General features: G+C 39.0%; 2 protein-coding genes across 30 annotated transcripts in view; one reads left to right on the forward strand and one right to left on the reverse strand.

Annotated features, from left to right (window-relative positions):
• Hdhd2 (haloacid dehalogenase like hydrolase domain containing 2) overlaps positions 1 to 19,818 on the forward strand; it is an 83,052-nt gene that overhangs the window by 42,766 nt on the left and 20,468 nt on the right. For 6 of the 11 annotated variants that reach the window (XM_087189239.1, XM_087189232.1, XM_021236597.2 and 3 more), the window contains 3 exons: positions 5,284 to 5,500; positions 7,908 to 7,971; positions 12,597 to 15,428. In XM_087189239.1, the coding sequence (XP_087045365.1) occupies positions 5,284 to 5,500; positions 7,908 to 7,971; positions 12,597 to 12,700 (385 nt within the window). In that variant the 3' untranslated portion in view covers positions 12,701 to 15,428. Of the gene's footprint in view, positions 1 to 5,283; positions 5,501 to 7,907; positions 7,972 to 12,596; positions 15,429 to 19,818 lie in introns of those variants that run through there. The other 5 variants (XR_205682.4, XR_015442193.1, XR_015442209.1 and 2 more) reach the window with 2 other exon arrangements.
• Positions 1 to 19,818, reverse strand: part of Katnal2 (katanin catalytic subunit A1 like 2) — a 157,151-nt gene that overhangs the window by 20,332 nt on the left and 117,001 nt on the right. For 12 of the 19 annotated variants that reach the window (XM_087189188.1, XM_087189187.1, XM_087189182.1 and 9 more), the window contains one exon: positions 18,111 to 19,217. The exons of 1 other annotated variant lie outside the window; for it this stretch is intronic. In XM_087189188.1, coding sequence (XP_087045314.1) covers positions 18,831 to 19,217 — 387 coding nt within the window. In that variant the 3' untranslated portion in view covers positions 18,111 to 18,830. Of the gene's footprint in view, positions 1 to 18,110; positions 19,289 to 19,818 lie in introns of those variants that run through there. 6 more of the 19 variants (XM_087189204.1, XM_087189213.1, XM_087189206.1 and 3 more) reach the window with 3 other exon arrangements.

Below are 19,818 nucleotides of genomic sequence, written 5' to 3' on the forward strand. Positions count from 1 at the left end.
CTAGTTTGTTTCTGTGCACATAGATGTTTATACGAAAGTGAGAATGTAGACCCTGTTACAGTACTATGCAGTACCCCCCACTTTTGAAACCCTCAGCAAGGGTTGGGGATGTGGTTCCATGGTAAACCACTCGCTTGGACTGTATGAGGCCCTTGGTTCATTCCACAGCGCCATAAACAAAAACAAAACAAAACAAAAATATATTGTGCATATTTTCTAATCTTAAGCATTATTCTAAAACATGTTTGATTCCTAGAACATAATTTTATTTTAAGAAGCAGCAAATTATTTAGCTATGAGTTTTGTATTGCAGTTATTTCCAGGTTTTTGAATTAGTTTTAAATTTCTGAGAACATATTTGTTGGGCAATGTGATTTTTTCCTTAAGATTTATTTTACTAGAAGTATAGTGGCAAGGTCAAAAGAGTTTTGAAAAATACTGCTTGAAATTACTTAACCTAGGAATAGTTTGAGATTTTTTTTCTTGAAATTAGAGCAACTGTTCTTCAGCTTCTAGAGAAGCTTATTAGAATGTCGTTACCTGAGATAGAGGGCATCACAAGTTTACATTTAAATTCATAAATGAAGCTAGTTTAAGAATAATGTTTTGAAGCTTTATTAATGAGGTCACTTCTATAATTGTCACAGGGTATCAAGGTCTTCCAAAGATCAGAGGTGTGTAGATTTTGGTATTTTTTGGGGGGGTGGGGAGACTCTTATTACTATAAATGGCTTTTATTGAATGTTGAATAGATGCTTGGGGGCATCTCTTTCTTAAGAAAAAATAACAAGTTTAATTATGCCAGGATGTTTAATTCTTTAGTAAAGGAAAAAGAGAAAAAAATAATGGCCTCTCTTTTTATTGTGTTTGTACTGTAACGCCAGAATACTTTCTCAGTACTTAGAGCCATGAGCATGAGTAGTATAAGAACAATATGATATCGTGGTTCAAATTAGAAATATTTTTGTGAGATTTTTCCATTTTTGAAAGGGCTAAGTGCTATGCAGTCTTCTTAATAAAGTCCAGATAATAAAAATAAACACATTGGAGATAAGAAATGGTTTTAAAACTTAAGAACTTGAGTTATTTAAAGCATTCCATTAGTATAGTATATACAGCAGAAGAACATAATGCACAGATTTAAAAATCATGGAATACAGAATTGAGGGTCAGCTAGTGGCTGTTTGGTAATTTGGAAATGTTCCGTTATGATCAAGGTAACTCTTGCTACTCTGAATAAAAGTTTCAGAGGGAATAAGCAGCTAAAACATATTCTGTTACTGATTTTTCTAAATTGCAATGTAACATACACAGTAAAGTATACAATTTGTAAGTATACAACTCAACAGAATTTTACACACAGATACACCTACGTAACCCCCACTGTGGTTATGTAAAGAACAATCCAGCACCCAGGAGGGCTTCCTTTGCTAGTCACTGCCTTTCTTTCTCTAAGGTAACCACTGCTCTTAGTTCTTGATCTTCAAATGAACAAACTCATACAATAATATAATGTGTAGCCTTTTACTATTTTTTGAGAGTTATCAAAGTTGTTACATGTAGCAATACTTTGTTTTGTTTCTTTTCTTCATTGTTATGTGATAGTAGTTTCTTGTATAGATTTTTTTCAATTTATTTATTCCGCTGTTAATAAGCATTTGTGTGGTTTCCAATTTTGCTGTTGTGAATAAAGCTGCCATAAATATTCTTTTACATGTCTTTTGGAGACATATGCATTCATTTCTCTTGGGTATAGATCTAGAAGTGAAATTGTTAGATAATAGGATAGACAGTAGTTTAGCCTTAGTAAATATTGCCAAGTAGTTTTCCAAAATGACTGTACCAAGTTATAGATTCTCACTAGCTACAAATGAAAGTTCATTTGCTCCACCAGAATATTGACAGCCTGTGTAATTATAGCTATTCTGTTTGGTGCATATAGTGGTATCTTGGTGAATTTTAATTTGTATTTCTCTGATGAGGTTGTTGATACCTTTTTATGTACTTCTTGGCCATTGAATATCTTCATTTGTTATGTGCCCATTCAAATCTTTCTTCTGTGAACTTTATTGTTGTACATGTAACAGCTCGATGTAGGAACTATTTGAATTTTTGTGAATAGTATGAAGAGTATTCATTTTTCCTCACATATATTCATTGTTTCAGCAGTATTTATTGCAAAGACCCATTCTTTCCTCCACTGAATTGCAGTTTTGCTTTTGACATAAATTGGGTGACTGTATAGATGGCTTTGTTTCTAGATTCCTTATCCACACTATCTTGATTACTGTAGTTTTAAAACTCTTTATATTTGATAGTGTACACCCTGCAACCTTACTTTTCTTTAAGACTGTCTTAGCTGTTCTTTATTATTTGTACTTCCATATAGATTTTCGAACTTAATTTCCACTCCCCTCCCCAACAAGTCTTCCTTGTGAGCTTGATACTTTATTGAATCTTTGGATTTGGGTAAAATTTGCATCTGAATATGTGTATTCCAGTCATAATGTGTTATGACTGATGTGTTACAAGAATGAAATATATTTTCATTTATTTAGGTTTTTCTTTTTTATATTCTCCCATCAAGATTTTGTAGCTTTTAAAGGATGGATGTTAGGCATTTTTTGCTAATCCTTGTAATTTGTGGGTTTTGATGGTATTGTAAATATATTTTGTTAAATTTTATTTTTAATTGCTAATACATATAAATTTCATTAGGTGTTTGTATATTAACCTTGTATCCAGCAACCATCTTATATGCACTTGCTGATTCTAATGATTTATTTATGGAATCTTTTGTGTTACATTTTCTATATAGACAGTTGTGCCATCTACAAATAATAACAATTTTATATCCTTATAATTTTAAATTTTTTATTTCTTTTTCTTTATTGCACTCTTGGAACCTCCAGTATGGTACTAAATAGAAGTGGTAATAGTAAATAGCTTTATTTCTAAATCAAAGAAAGATAGCATAGTTTATTTCGAAGAGTGATGTAGTAGTTTATAGATGTTCCAGGTTCCCATACTGGCTCTAGCTCTCCCTGGTTGGTGTGATTCAGTTCAACAAGCATCTCTGGATGGTCTCATTTGAAAATTCAACTTGGGTTTGACCTTAGAATTGTCTTGCCTCAGCTTCCCAGCTTGCTGGAATTAGAGTGTGCCCCATGCCCAGCTTGCCTGAGGTGTTTTTTTTGCCTTCCTGGAATTTACAGTTAGATTTTGATACTGGGCCTTCATTTGCCCTTTTCCATTGTAGTTAGAAAGTTTTAGAAAATTTCCTGCTGATGTGTTATTTCTGATGTTAGAAAAAACAAACTTTGTCTCCTGTCTAGTAAGTATGAAACCACCCCAAGTTTTAGAGGTCTTTTTTTGCTTTTTGAGACAGGGTCTTGTTATATAGTTCATGCTGGCTTATACTCCCTATGTAGCCCAGGGTGACATTAAACTTAGTAATTCTCCTGCCTCAAGCTTCCCAAATACTGGAAATATAGGCATATAATACTATGCTCAGCTATTTTTGATATTTAAAAAAATATTTAACTATAAAAGATCTTTTAATCTGTGTCCTAGACAGTGTGTCCCTTTCTGTCCATCCTAGGTATACCTCAGCTCTTTGAAGATTCAGTGATGCTTGCCTTATGCAGAGAAAAGTGTACAGGCAGGAGCCATTTTCCTGAGATGTACATCTTGCTAGCCTAGTGCGGAACCACTTCCCACTTAGAGAAATATAGAGGAACTTACAGCTTCAGTCCTGCCAGGGAAGCCAATAAGTACTGCCTGGGAATTGAGTATACACATCAATCAAGCTGATAAGTCTTATCCCCAGTTACTACATAATAAAATATTAACAAAGCTAGATCAAATGAGTTTTTAGTTTGGCTATGTAAGTGGAAAGCAATTTTGAGGTCTGTTGCATAAAGAATCCCAGTTCCATGGTACAGTGTAGAAGAAGGGAATAGATGAATCACCCATTGATATCTCTTTGCTATCAGCTGTGGTTCTTTAAAGCCAACAGGAGCTTTGCAGGTTTCCTATTGCTATATTTCAAGATTTGTTTTCAGAAATAAATATGTGTTTGTATTGGTAAGTAAATTTGAAGGATTAGTCTTGTGCTGTGAGCACTTTATAATAACTAAAAGTCCCTGTAATTGTCCAGTATTGGTTTTTACTTAATAAAATATTTAATCATAAATGTCTGAATTCTGTAACTCCCACAGGAAGTTATTTCCATGCCCACTGACAAGAATAATTTAGCAGTTTCATGGTTGAACACTTAATTACTCATAATTGTGAAGGGTAAGATGTGATGAATTCTTCCTCCATGGACATACTAAATATTTTAACTAAGTAGATGAGTTAAGGTAAATTAAGCTAGTAGGTCATTTATTACATGAGTTAAAAGCAGTTTAAGATATGCATCATATTCCACATTCCATTAGATAATAAACCATGTGTGACTACTGCTGTGTGAGTAAAGGCTTCTTTGTTGAGGTGGGTGGCAGATTTGGGGAGGTGAGGATCAGAAAGTATTAAGTTCATGGAGAGTTACTATGTTATGCTTGAGTCACTGAGATTATGCTTAGCTACATGTAGTATTTGGTTATCAAACTGATGGAAAACACTCTGTGCCTCTTGTTTGGCATGAGAGTGTAGTCAGCCCTGTTTTGGGATTTGAATGTAGACTCTCCCTTAAGCTGTAGTGTGTGCTTTGGAAAGATGGGTTGATGTGCAAACTGTCAAAAGCAGTCAAAAGCTAGCGTGAAGAGGTAAAATTACAAACAGAAACTCTAAAACACTCTATTAAATTCCTGAAGTGAAAAGAAACTTATATTTTGGAATAGAGGAAACAGGGATCCAATTATTTCAGTACTGCATTTTGTATGTCACTGTGGCAGTAGTCATGTAGTATTGTCAGAGGCCCAGGAGCCTCCTGCTTACCATTAGGGAAAGTTGAAACAACTCGTCTCATTAAGTTAAGCTTCTTCCCTCGAGTGCCTTATTTAGCTTTAGTTCTTTTAATTCTCTTTCCCTGGTGATTTGGGTAAAGTGTCTGAAACCACTAAAGGTAAAAGGTTGAAGCAATCCCAAATTTAATAATCTATCACCTTTCTTTAGTGTAGCTGAGTGTAATTCCCGGTAGTTCTTTGTGAATTCATTAGAAGACAGCAAGTCATTAAAAGTTAATAAGAAACTATTTGTTTCTGTGGATGCGAATAAAACCACTTTCTCAGTTATAAAAGCCTTGCTTTTAGCCAGTTTCCATTTTCTTGGTCTCTCTAGGTTACTCCTGGATGGGGCACCTCTGATAGCGATCCACAAAGCCAGGTATTACAAAAGGAAAGATGGCTTAGCCTTGGGGCCTGGACCATTTGTGACCGCTCTAGAGTATGCCACAGATACCAAAGCCATAGTAGTGGGAAAACCGGAGAAGACATTCTTTCTGGAAGCATTGCGGGGCACTGGCTGTGAACCTGAGGAAGCTGTCATGATAGGAGATGTAAGTAAAAGCACAGGCAATGCCCTGAACTCCCCTATCACACTGGGAGAGCCAGCTTCAAAACACGATTGTAGGAAAGCAGAGTATCTATTACTTACAGGAAAGAGAGTAGTAAGTAAAGCAAGCTTTCCTGTCACTGTTTAGTGGCGTTCTTCTAAATAACCAAATTTTTTATTGTTTCTGACATTTTCCATAGAGCGATGGGACATATATAATTTTTAAACTATATTGTAAGTCAGTTAAATGTTTTATATGTCTTTCTGAAGGAAACCCCTATACAAATCTAAAATTTTTTGAATATTACTTATGCAGAGAACAACCTATACCTAAAAAATTCTGCCATTACTTTTCCTAAGCTTATGCTTTATGGAAGAATTTCTCAATCATTGTGTCACAAGTAGCTAAAGATATTAATCACCTCAACCTCTTCTAGGGCTCTGCCTGGGATGTTTAGAAGCCCTACTCACCTATGGCTCTGAGCACTTTGTCAGTTTGCTCCTGTGTATGGGGCAAACATTATTTCTTATGTATGTCATGATGGAAAAAAAGCTGGATACATGCCTCATGGTAAGGTGGTAAGGGCTTATTTCAGTTTTTAAATAACATGAGAGCCTGGAAGTGACTATCAAGATTGTCCTGTCCAAACTCCTTCATTTTATAGACTAGAAAACTAAAGCTTAGGAAGGTATATCTCCTACCTATTACCATGGCTGATTAGCAGTACAGCTGGAAGTAGACCTCAGGATCTGGACTCTCTCCTAGCTTTTGTTTTTTAAATTTTAGTTTATCAGTACTGTGTGTAGTACATAATGTTTACATTCCTTGTGTGAAGTTACTACATGTACATAACACATCTTAATTGCTTCTTTCATTCACCCTGCCATCTCTTGACCCCTTTTCGTTTTCTTTTTTTCTTTCTTTTTCTTTTTACAGGGTCCCACTGTATATATAGCCCAGTAGCCCAGGCTGGCCTTGAACTCATGATCCTTCTCCCTCAGCCTCCAGAGTGCTGGGATTATAGTTATATGTCACGACACCTGGCTCCTCCCAGCTTTCTTGTAGTGATGGAAATGTTATCCCAGTCCTCCTGATGTCATCTGTTTCTATAATCACTCATATAAAATCAGTATGATAATCATTGAACACAGTCATATTTTCCATGTTTTCACTCCCACCTTTTTCTCTTGAAAATCCTATAGCTGACTTTGCTAAACAAATGTCTGTGAAGCAATGGTTATCTGAAGCCAGAATTCTTTATTGCAAGAGATGCCAGGACTGAGGCAGATGAGGAGGAAGGAGGGGCATGAGACAGTTATTCAGATGTATGGCAGGTTGTGTGTCATCCAAGAAAGTGGCAGTCTCTCCTCCTTTGCCTCATGCACTTTACTTCATTTCCCTTTTTCCTCTTTCTCTCTCTCCTCATCCCCACTTCTTCAACAGGGAATATTTAGTTATAACAGAAAAGGTTTTAAGTTAAACCTTGGATGAAGATTTTGAAATTCTGAGACTCAATTCCACAAGCTGTTACTGAGCAATATTAATGATTTTTAAGGCCAAAATGTTCTTCAAGCATGATCTGAATGAATTCTGCTTATAAGTATGAGGTGGCAGGGTTGATTTTTCTTAATGTTTGTTTCAGACGTTGGATTTTTAATTACCTTACATTTATCATTATAGGCATTCTCTCTCTCTCTCTCCCTCTGTCTCTCTCTGTCTCACACACACACACACACACACACGTGCGCCTGCGCGCGCTTTTGATTTGTTTTTTTTTTTCTGGTACCAGGGCTCTAACTCAGGACCTTGGCACTTGTGAGACAGGCGCAGTGCCACTGAGCTACATCCCTGGCCCTTGATTTGGTTTTTTGAGACAAGGTATCACTATGTTGCCCAAACTTGACTTCAGACTCTTGGGCGCAAGTGATCCTTCTATTTGACTTGATCTTACCTGTTGTAGGCAGTTGGATGGAATATAAGGATAATTACATGGGCCACAGAAAAGCTATCTTCTGAATCTCCTTCATTTATTGACAGTAGTTGGATTATTCACCTCACAAGCTGTCATATGCATAGAATACTTTTCCCATGTTCTGTTTGAAGAGATGATGGATATATGTGTGGCAAAGCATGAAGACTCATCACTGCTGTCGGTGATAAGGAACTGGGGTTCCTCAATCTAGTGTGTAACTTTTGCCTTGGTGGCACTTTCCTCTCCAAACATGATTTACTTCCTCACAATGCTACATATGAAGTCATCCCTTTTACATCTTCTCCTCTTTCACTGAAAAATTACACAAAATCTCCAGAAGATTCCAGGTGGCCATCCCAGCCTGCTGTATCATCAAAGGTGTTTGTTGGCAAGTTGACTGAAGACCCTGGACTAAGTACCTTCTTTATGCTTTTCCAGGATTGCAGGGATGATGTTGGTGGGGCTCAGAACGCCGGCATGCTGGGTGTCTTAGTAAAAACCGGTAGGTATCTTGTATATGTGCTTTTTCAAAAAGATGGTAGCGTTCACAATTGCCAAGAGTATCCTTTACAGAAGTGGCAGAGCCCTGGGCACTTTAATGCTCTTCCTGACACAAAACAAAAATGGAATGGGTTTAGGATTACAGGGAAAAAGAATTGGGGATGTGCCCATGATGTACAAGGCTAGGAAGATCAAGGCCAGCGATGTTTTAATACCCAGAGATAACCATGCATTTCCCCACAGGAATGGAGCACAGGACCATGGATTGTGGTGCTTTGTGAAAATACCTTTTATATTTTGTATCACTGTATGATGATGCAGTTGATCTCTTTAGGAACTGGCTAGCTTAGTGGTCTGACCTACTGTGTTTATGTGTGCATTTAAAAACATTTTTTTTAAATGTATGACACTTTCCTTATCTTTTCATTTTCCGTTTTTAGTGATCAAATAAGAACTGTTTCCTATAACAAAATTAGGTTTATTATGTATGGCCTGTCAGATAAATTTAGGAAAAAGAAAAGAGGAATAAGCGCATATGGCATGATGACTACAGGAGACTGGTCAGTGTCCCATGTCCTGGTCTCAGCTCTGCACTGACTAGCTATGTGACTCTTGTCAGAGCTCTTTCCTTCTGTGGGCTCTTTGAGAATGATGCCATTGTACTGGCCCCTTGTGTCTCTCATAGTACACTATCCAGTATATCGAGTGACTAGTGGTCTTGGCAAGTTAAGGAAAGAACAGAGTTTGGAGCTGTGAGTGGGGTTGAATACCTTTGCATTTGAGAACTTAAGGGGCTTTTCCAGTTGCAATGAAAAGGTCCACTTCCAGCCCCTCCCCCAAAAGGGACCTGCTGAATTTGGAATTAATAGCACATAATAACCAGAAATCTTGTCTAAGAATTTTCATCAGGCTCTTATAAATCAAATGACAGATAAAAGATTTCAGAGATATCTCTGTGAGCTCATTTGCCTGGTAACGGAACTGTTTAACAAGCTGTTCACAAAAGGAAAAAGCCACCAAAGTATTACTACAGGGAAACCTATGATGTTTGTTCAAGAAAATGTGATTATGTAGCTCACACCTGTTGTAATCAGTCCTAGCACTCTGGGATGCTGAGGCAAGAGGATCATGAGTTCAGGTCACACCTGGGCAACCTCCACCTTAGCAACTCTGTCTCAAAATTAAAAAGGGCTGGGGATGTAGCTCAGTGCTACTGCAAAAAGAAACATAATTGCAGAAGTTTAAAAATAGAAACAGGAAAATGTAGATGGAGCCATGGTTGATTAAGAAGTATTTGTTGTGACAAGGCTATGTGAGAATAGTGAAAATATCAACACTGCTCACTCCTGGGCTCTGGAGTGAACTCCTGGAGCTTTGAAGAGAGGAACACCAGTGACTTCAGAATTAGCAGGGTATTTTGTTCATATCTCTACAACAAAATGATCATCCCCTACCCTGGAACATTACAGCTTTGTTGCATGAGCAAAAAGAGAAAATATGAAAAATGTCAAGAAAAATAGCCACACTCACTGTCCTCCCCTCCATCTTTGTTTTCATTATCCACCTTCGCAGTTTTATCGCCTGGTCATTGAGATAAGCTTCAGTAACTGTTTTGCTCTAGTGTATTATTTCCATGAACATTTCCTTTCTTTAGCTCAGGTAATTAAGGGTTTATACCAGCCATCGAAACTGGACCCGTGTGTTGTCATGAATGCCCCATCCCCTGGCTGGTCTCCATTGGCTTGCTTTCTTTTTGATTAGCAGTTATTATGATGCCTATTCCAGGGCCATGAAGCTATCTTAGAGAAGCCAGCAGGCTAACAGTCAAATCTAAAATGTGGAATTAGTAAAGTAGCTGAGTCCATCTCATGAAAACAAGCCCATTTGTACTGTTGACCTTAGATCAGAAAAATTGAGAGTAAGCCCATGCTCTAAGACCATAAAGAACAGCTCTGTCAATAAATTTTAACCCAGCGCTGTATATAAGGGCTAGGCTTCCCAATGTTTAAAATTATTATCAATGTTTTAATTCATTCACTAATAAGTATTTTTTGTGAATAGTCTTGAGCAATTTTGTTTCTCAGTGTAGCACATGGTAGATACTCAATGAACATTTGAAAAACTTCTGACTTAACCAGAATTTCCATTTAGCATGTGAAATAGTCACCTAGAAAAAAGTGGGATTGCTCTTTCATCTTACAGCATCAACATAGCTTCCTGTATCCTCTCTCTGTTCATCGTTTATTCATCCAGAGAGGCACAGGCTGCTGCAGAGTCAGGTATGAGAGATGCAGCCATTTCATTCATTCAGTTAACATCATTGAGCCCTTGCTGTGTGCTAGGCACAGTGGTAGGTGCTGGAACTAGAACATACATCTAAGCCGCTTATCATTTGTCCTCTGTAAAACAAAAACAAAAACAAAAACCCCCCACTATCTGCAGAGCCAGCAGAAGCAGAAACTTTCTAGAGGTCCTTAATTCCATGGCTGAGAAACTTATTTATCCCTTAGACACCTGGATCCAGGAAGTACCGCAGTAGGTGGTATAGCAGTCTTAGTCATTTAACTGTGAGACCAAGTAGAAACCTGGAAAAGGAGTTTGTGCTTACTGGGATTTAAGCTTGAAAAGAAAACTGGCTGTAAAGTTTGCTGTGTGAATCGTGCTGTGATGGTGCCTTGAGGATGAGTGAGGGATATATTAATGACCTTTGTACATTTGATGCTGAGTCCTTCGCTTTTAGAATTCGTAGTACAGTAAGACAGGAAGTATCTTCTCCAGCATGGGGCGAAGATGTGGAAAAGGTGGTTGGGGTTTTCAGACTTCTGTCTGCTGGGGAAAACCTTCTAAAGAGGTACAGGAAACAGTGGTTCTGTTGCTAGTGGAGCTGGATTTGGACCAAAAAAAAAAAAAACTGGAGAAAGAAAAAGAATAAATACCAGAAATCACAGAAAAAGAGATGAGAGGAGAAAGAAGGTAAAATGCAGAAGCAGCCTGGAAGCTACAGTACAGCAGACCTCCTTCTACTGGCCTGGGCTGGAGCACCACTCATTTCTTTTTTCCTCCCTCCTTCATTCCTTTTAAAAATATATACATTTAAAAGACATGCCGGAGATTGGACCCAGGGCTTCATACTGAACTATATCCCCAAGCCTTTAAAAAAAATTTGTTTTTTGACGTAGAGTCTTGCTAAGTTGCTCCCAAGCTGGTTTTGAACTTTGAATTTGCAATTCTCCTGCCTCAGACTCCCAGACTTTTGGGGTTACAGGCTTAGTTACTTTTCTCTAATTGCTGAGACAAAATACCCAATACCCAAGGTTAAAGGGGGAAAGGTTTATTTAGCTCACAGTTTGTAGAGGTTTCGGTCCATAGTGAGTTGGCTCCAAGTAAAGGTTGCATAGCAGACAGGCATCGCAGAGGAGAAATAGTTAGTTCATGGTAGCCAGAAGGTAGCAAAACAAGCAAAGGACAAGACAAGCCTCTTTCTGGCCCTTCTATATTCTATCTGGGCTACTGGGATTAGGGCGGTGCCAAACCAATCAGTGACCTGATTTAGTAACCACACCCTTAATTTCAGCATCACACACTCTCGATCTGGCCCCTCTGAAAAGCCCAACTATGACTGCATGAGGCTTTGGGGGACATCTAGACACAAGCTGTAACACAGGCCGACACCATGGCACCCATCTTATTCCATTTATTGTTTGAAAAAATATTGGGGAATCCCTGCCAAAAGCTGGTCACAGTGTTAGGTGTTGGGAATTCATGAAGGCATATAATAAACATTGTTTCTGCTCTCCAAGAATTTATAGCCTTCTTAGGTATGAGAAATGAGACAGACATTAAATAAGTATACACTTAGAAATTGCTGTAAATGTGGTGGAAGCAAAAGGACAAGATCCTGGGTGCTCTTCTTCCTGAAGAGCAGTTGGGCCCATTGAGGGTATTTAAACAGGGACCACCACGCCATCTGATTGACATTTGTAACAGCTCTCCTGACCACTGTGTGACCTCTCTGGGCTGGAGTGTTCAGTTGTGTGCCAGGCCTGGAAAGAGCAGGCACCCTGAAATTCCAGAATCAGGAGGGGTAAGCAATGTGCCTGCCACTTGGTGCCTGCCGTGTGGCCGCAGACCTGTAAACATCCATCACTCATTGTACCCTTCCACCCCTTGCACTCTCATTTGCCAGGCTCCCAGGGTCCCTCCCTGCTTGACAGCAGCACATGTTGTTTCCAGTCACCCTCAGGAACGGAGACCTGTGCCCTCTGGGGTCTGAGCTTCCATTTAAAAGCATTGATTTAATCACCATTCCTATCTTCAGGGCTGGGAGTGAGGGAGAAAATGATTTCATCAGCTGCAACTTGAAAGAAACCTTCACTGTCAAGTGTCCTACTACCTGTGACTGTTGTGAAAGACCAGAGGACCTGGGAAAATGCTGAATATGATGTCTCTTGGAATTGCCTCCTTGAATTCTGAGGCTTCAGTAAAAAGTGCTTTGGGAAATGTGGAGCCCTTGATCCACTGGTGATAATTGTAAGGGTGATCCCCAGCTGACCCAGGTGCCCAGGGGTGTGGTTAATTTAACATTCTAGCCATGGCCTTTGTTCACTGGCTTTATCTTCATTTTAGGGAAATATCGAGCAGCAGATGAAGAAAAAATTAACCCACCTCCCTACCTGACTTGTGAAAGCTTCCCTCATGCTGTGGACCACATTCTGCAGCATCTGCTGTGAACCATGGTATGGATGTGAAGTAACCCGAAACGCAGATCCTTTGTCTGGAGGGGATCCTTTCCCATCTCAGCACAGCATCAGTAGACACACAGCGTACAGCCTGATGGCGTGTCAACCCTCTTTTATTGTGCATTAATTAGAAAAAACGATATTGAATTGCAGCCAGCCACTAAGCCTTGCTAATTCCTTTTGTTTTGCTTTGTAAAAGAAGATGGGACCCAAAGAAAGAGAAAGCTGAGATTTTGTGCCATTCCTCTTAAAATATTCATCAAGTTCGCAGGGTTGGGAGGGAGAAGCTCCTGCAGGGAATAGCAATCTCTTCTGTCTCCTAGCTGGAAACCAGGAGGGGGATTCAGACTGTGAATAAAGTTGAGTGGTGGTTTTTAAATTATAAAGTGATGTGATGAAAGGTGCATTAGGCTGATGCTTTAATGTCGAGTTCAATTGTGAAACCCAGCAGAAGTGCCAAGTGAAGTACAAGACAGAAAGCAGCAAACTGAATTATCCTTCAGACCAAATGATCGAGTGAATTTCCTTTCACAGATGTTGAAAACTAGATTTTCTGTATTCCCAGCACGGGTGACTTCCTTTTCTCTTCATTAGCAAGAGATGACTAATTTAAATTTAGAACCTGATTTTAATTTAAAATAATATTTCCATTAATAACCTATTCATTGCAGATACCTATTATACTGTGTAACAGTTGTTTTGGAAATTTTATGTAAAATTAAAACTATCAGTATTTTACAGATGTTTTAATTAGACATTGTTATTAACAGGAACAGTGCAGAAACTAAAATCAAGCCTTTAATGTCTTATAGACCAGGCATTTTTGAAGTTAGTGTCCTCCAGGGTCCTATTAACTGTACATTTGCAAGATTTCATTATTTTTGCCTCTGACACTATGGGAAAAATCTTTTAGAAGCTATTGGGACAGATTCAAGCTTTTATGTACTTGGTTACTACAGCTGTAAAATGAAATCTCGTCTTGTAGCATGGATTATTCTTCTCATGTTAAACCCACCCAAATGAAAGAGACTAAATAGGTAATGATTTTCCTAGTGCATTTGCATACTGTGATAATCTTGGGCCTTCGCAATTGTTTTACAGGGCTCTTGGGCATTGAATTATTAGAATGTAATTGTACATCATTGTAGTGTTCACCTTATTGAAGCACATGCTGATGTTAATGAGCTTTGGGTTTTGATGCTTGTTTAGAGATCAGCTTGGTCTTGGATGGGAGGGAGCAAAGCTAAATAAATGGTAGTTTGTTCCTGTTTTTGCAAATGCCCCAACTTAGTATTTAAACATCTTAGAATATAAAGACAGATATGATATGACCACCACTCCTCCAAGTCAGCAGAATGAATGTAGTGTCGGAGAGCAGAGCTTCCAGAGCCTGACTGCATGTATCGACGTCTTACCTTGAGCAAATCAGCTGTACTTCTATAAAGTAGAGATAGCAGCAGTACCCATCACCCAGGCTTGCTTTGAGCAGTAAATGCATAAACCATATATTAAGTACTTCTACTAGACCTAGGCAGATGGTAAATGCTGTTTGCAATGACACTGAGTAGGTGTAGCAGCACTGTCCATATTTCACAACCTGTGTGGAGAAAGTCTTCCTGAGGATTACCAGAGAGAGATACTGCGTTTAGGTTTTCAGACCAAAGCTGTATGCAGGGAGAAGCCAAGCAAGCAGGGAGAAAGCGCCAGTGGGGATAAACCACTTTCAACTTTGGCCTGTCATTGGTGCCAGAGTCGGTGATTCCTTGTCCAGGAACCATCAAATGTTTGTCAGTGGCTACTAGCTAATTGGCTAACTGCTGTGCTAGCCCTACTTATTGTAGGAGATGAGCATATAAGAAAAGATTTTTGCCTCAGGATCCTTTCTAGTTGGGGAGCTAAGGTGACTACACAAGACATTATGCAAGAACAATAAGACCCAGTTCCCTTGTCCGTTCTCTTGTCTCCAAGATGGGACAAGGTGCTGCCTCTCTGCCCACAGGGCAGTTGTTGCACTGCACTTATGTCTTCACATGTCTCCTCCCCACTAGACAACGCTGAGTCTTTTTTCTTAATCTGTTGCAGCACAAATAGGCACTCAAACAACTGAACCAATAAAAGCTAAATATAGGAATTTAATTCCAGAAGGCATAGCTGTGAGTAGAGGGACGGGATTGAGTTATACCTGTTGCCTTAAAGATGACCATAGGGAGACCCCATTAGGCACTTGAAAATAATGAATCTGATGGTCTGGCAAGAGCCAAAGAATAGAAGTGGACATTGTGATGGGTCAGCAAGTAAACAGTCACAGAAATTGGTGAGACTTCCTGAGCAAACATACGCAGCCAGAAGAAATGGCTTCTTCCTTTCTCCATTCTAGAGTCCCTGTGGGCCATGGAAATCTTAGTTTGAGATATTTATTTAACAAAACAGTTTCATAACTCAGCTGACCTGTCCACATAGTAGCCTGTGGGAATAACTAAAAACCTTAGATCAGAATTGCTCTAAACACTCTAGTAAATTTTAATCTCGGCTAGATAGTCTGTGTTAGGCCTCAGGAAGGAAATGTAGTAACTGAAATATCTGAAAGGCTTCCTTCTCCACCCATCCCATAATTAAAAGGCAATCGTGTTGATTTCAAGAACAGTGTCTGATTTGTAGCTAAATGGATGGACCTTGAGACCATACCTTAAGTGAAATAAATCGGACACACATGTTTAAATACCGCATTTTTCTCTGGTGTGAGAAACTGAAAATGGAAATAAGAACTGAAATGTATATTTAAAAAACAAACAAAAAACAGTGTCTGCATCGCTTTTGCTGTAATCCTGTCCTGGACCAAGTGACACCTTGGGACTAGAAAGGTTCTGAGGATGTGTGTCACTGATGGGCGATGAGCATGTGCTGTGAGTCAGCCCCTGCACAGTGTGCGGGGTGCAGAGCCAATTAGTGTGCTTCCCTGGTACCTGCAAAGTCTGCCACAGGCTTGCTGTAGCTCTACCTCCTCTCTCACTACATTTGTCAGAGCTGATTGTAATGGCAAGGCAAGGAAATGGGGAGCACTTCATTCCAGATGAGAGTTCCCCAAACATTACTTGTAGGTGTGATGTCAGATATTCCTTTGAGACAATAGGGTCATCATGTCACCCTGAATCCTTCTTAAAAAATGGAATAGCATGTCAGACAGTGAAGTTCAAAACATCTACATTTATTGTGTTCAGTTGGTTTTGGATCAGTGGTTCATATGCAATGAAATTAAGTTCTTGGGCACCTATAATAAAGAATTCTTAAAACTGCATTAATCGGGCCAGGGATTTAGCTCAGTGGTTCGACCACCTGCCTTGCAAGCACAAGGACCTGAGTTTGATCCCCGATACCAAAAAACAAAACCAAAAAACTGTATCAATCTATTTCACTAAAACACTCTGCTTCAAGTAATAGAATCTATTTTTTATATTCACATTTGTTTTCATAGGACCATGTTTGCATTATCACAGTTATTTGGCATAAGTCACAAAGGCCTTTTTTAGCATAAACACACAAGGCCTTTACTGAATTTTTAAATTATCATTATACCAGTCATCAAGGGCTACTATCCAAAAGCATGTTGCTGTCTTTAAGGGGCAGTAAAGAGGCACCAGAGCACCAGAAATCATTCATCATATAAACTACATAGCTCTCAAGCAACTTTGAATACCTTTTTTCAATGCTTAACTTCATGCCATTCGCATCTACATTGATTATTTCACCAGTGGATGTGCCTGAGAAAATCTGGTATTTATTAAATTCTTACCATGGGTAAGCATGAGAAGACAGCGCAGGTGTAGCTGTGGCTCCTATGATGAATATCTTCTAGTTGAGGGACTAAGCATATAAAAATATATTTAACAATATAAAGGGCCCTGAAAAGTTCGAAATGGTTGTATAAGTTCACTAAAGGAAGAGATAATGTACAATAAGCTAAGTGCTCAGGAATAGTAGTCACAACTTCTGAAGCAAATACAGGGTTCAGGTTGATTTTGGCCTATGCCACTTTAAAGAATGCTTCATCCATTCAATAACAGTGAAAAAAAAGTACCTCAGTAATGGAGCTTACATTTGAGACAGTAAAGCATATACACATAAATGCAACCTAATAAAATGAGAAACTTATAAATGATGACGAGTAAAGCCAATAAAAGTAAGGATGGGGTTATTTGACATAAGTATGGTCCATCATGGTGATCTAAATAAAGTGTGGGGACAAGTCATGTGATTTCTAAAGGCTGTGGTTAATCTTAGTTGCCAACATTTGAGAAGCAGGAGATTGAAATGCAAATCAATTACTGGGTTTTCTAGAGAGATTGGAAATGCTGACAATGTTGGGTCCAAATTTCTACTTTCATCTGAGGCTGAATCACTGCTATGCCTTTCAGAAAGTATCTGGCCGTCTGCAGTTCACTGTGTCACCACCTGTGTGTGCCTTTTCCTACAACCAGCTTTACTCATTTAGCTCAAGTTTCTTGTTTTTATAGGCCTTTGAGTTCTAACCTCTGCTCTAAAAGAAAATACCATGTTAGGTTAAGTTAAATTTACATCCAACAACATACCAACCTCCTATATGAATTTAGATATTTTTTTAAAATAACTATATAGGGCCGGGGATTTATCTCAGTGGTTCCACCACCTGCCTTGCAAGCGCAAGGACCCGAGTTTGATCCCCGGTACCAAAAAAAGAAAAACGATATAGATACTCTATTGTAGATTAATCATGTGTCAGTTGGTCTTTCTCAAAGCTCCACTAAAATTAAAAAAAAAAGGAATAACAAAGTTAAAAGTACACAAGACCAACCAACAAGAGAATGTGACAGGAGAAGTCAGTGGACAAGAAGATAATTTGGAAGGTGGAAAGTAAATGGAGTGTTGAGAACTAAAATCAGCATAAAGAAAATACAACCAAATTTTGCCCTGTAGAAAGACCTCAAAGGGTGAGTCTTTGAGGCATAAGGTAGAGAGGAAGTGAGGTACCAGGTAGGGCTGAAAAGTGAGGAATTGGTTAAAAGTTGGTAAACAGACTCAAGGAAGTCCCAGAAACCCTCCCCTGCCGAGAAACCAGATGACCACCTCCAGCCAAGGCAGCAGAATGGAGATTTCTTACTATTTTCTGGAAAATAGAGCCATGGAAGTTAAGGCCTTGAGGACCATGGATATGGTAGTAGACCAGGATAAGATGAAGGACTAAAAACAAAGATTCAATACAATCAATTTACTTTGGTGAACCTCTGGTCTTTTTTTCCTTAGAACACCAGGACCAGAGGGAGTGGAGAACGAATTGAAAGTTTATCTGATATGTTTAGCCATTTAGAAAAGCATACTGATGGGTATCTCGCAGATCTGAGAATATATTGCAAGAAAAATGTAAGAGTAGACCTGTAGAAAATCTTTTTATTCAAAGTGATGATACCAGTTTACAAATCAGGAACACTACAGGAAATTGTTCATAAAATTTTAAAAGACAAATCTCCATTGCTTGGTGTAATAGCACATATCAGTGTAATTGAAATTGCCAATATTTTGCTGACATTTGTGATGAAAAATTAATGAAAATATCCTCTATTTCCACAAAATATAATTGTGCAAATTCCTGCACTGTTTTGGAATCATTTTCTCTTTTCTGTTCCAATCATGATGTTCTCCCACCTATACTAATAACCTAGGACACTTCTGTGGTTGACCAAGTGGCCAGGTCAGGGTAAGTGTGATTTCAAACAGACTCAAATTCTTTCTGCCAGGCTGAGTATCTCTGAGTCAGATTCTTTGCTGAAGGCTTACTGTGAGCTAGAACATCCAAAAAATCAGCCGTGGTCACTGTATCCAACTGGATCCCGGGGAAATGGCTGCTCTCTAGATAAAAACACAATGGTAATAACACAACAATCAACCTTATGGTGATCAGTGTTCTTGAAAGGCTAATAGACCTTCTTTCAAGAGAATGCATAATGCAGCATTCTTAATAGTTAATGCAGCACAAGGCAAGACTAAAGAGAGCTGTGGAAAAATTCTTTAATGTACAACTGATTTAGCCCTTGAAGCCCAGACTGCCGCCCCCAAAGGTGACTTAAATGTATCATTATCAAAATATTATTTAATATTTATATAGTGCCTCAAATGGATCCAACCCAGCATCAGTGTGTGCCAGAGAAATAAAAGCTCGGGACCTAAGGAGTTTATCATCTGGGGGCAAAGTCAATTCAAAACAACACCATAGGAAGAGTGAGTTGAGTGCAAGAGGGATAATTTTAAGGACAAATGTGCTACAAGTGTAAAGGGCCACCAAAAATAGGCACCAGGCTCCATCTGCTGGTGAGAGTTGGATTGTTAAACACACATTTCTCTCCCAGAGAATCTTCATAAGGATCTCAACCATACCTGCCTGGTGATTTTCAAGTGCACTGAAGATCTTCCTCACAGGTCGCATGGCTGCTTCCCTGCAGACCAGCTTAATGTCTGAGCCTGAGTAGCCCTCTGTCTTCTGAAATAACCACAAACCCAGCCATCGGTCAACAAGCAAAATACATGGCTGGTGCATTCTTAGAGCAAGACCTAGAATCAGAATCCAGGTTTAGATTCTGTGTCTGTCATATACAGACACTACATAAAAACCTCCAGGCAAGTAATGCTGGAGGAAGAGATGCTGCTAACAAGTCTGGATAACCTAGTTAGCAGGGCAAAAACTGCCTAACACCATCTGAATTCATCATAAAATATTGGTAGAGGACTGCACTACCCACGTTAGTCTATTGAGGCCTGTGCCCAAGGCCAGTCAAATTGGGCAGACATTTTTGTTCTTGTAAATAAGATCATTTCTGCCATTCAGGAACTTAAGAGAACATCATGTGCAAGTGTAGCCCTAAAGCAAGTAACATGTTTACAATACCCTGGGAATGGATACTGGTGATAATGGGGGTAAAGAGACATGTACCTAGAGCTTTTCTGTTTGTGAAAGAGTCATTTAGTCGCCATAGTAAAACTTTGTGGGTTATCAGCTACCCATTTCACACACTGGGAACCTAAGGCCCAGAAAGTAAGTGATACACTTGCGCTCACACCACTAATTAGCAACAGAGTCAAGA

Source organism: Heterocephalus glaber, unplaced genomic scaffold (genome assembly GCF_053883595.1).
Source record: "Heterocephalus glaber isolate CG9 unplaced genomic scaffold, H.glaber_assembly_v1.0 deba00000331, whole genome shotgun sequence".
Taxonomy (NCBI): domain Eukaryota; kingdom Metazoa; phylum Chordata; class Mammalia; order Rodentia; family Bathyergidae; genus Heterocephalus; species Heterocephalus glaber.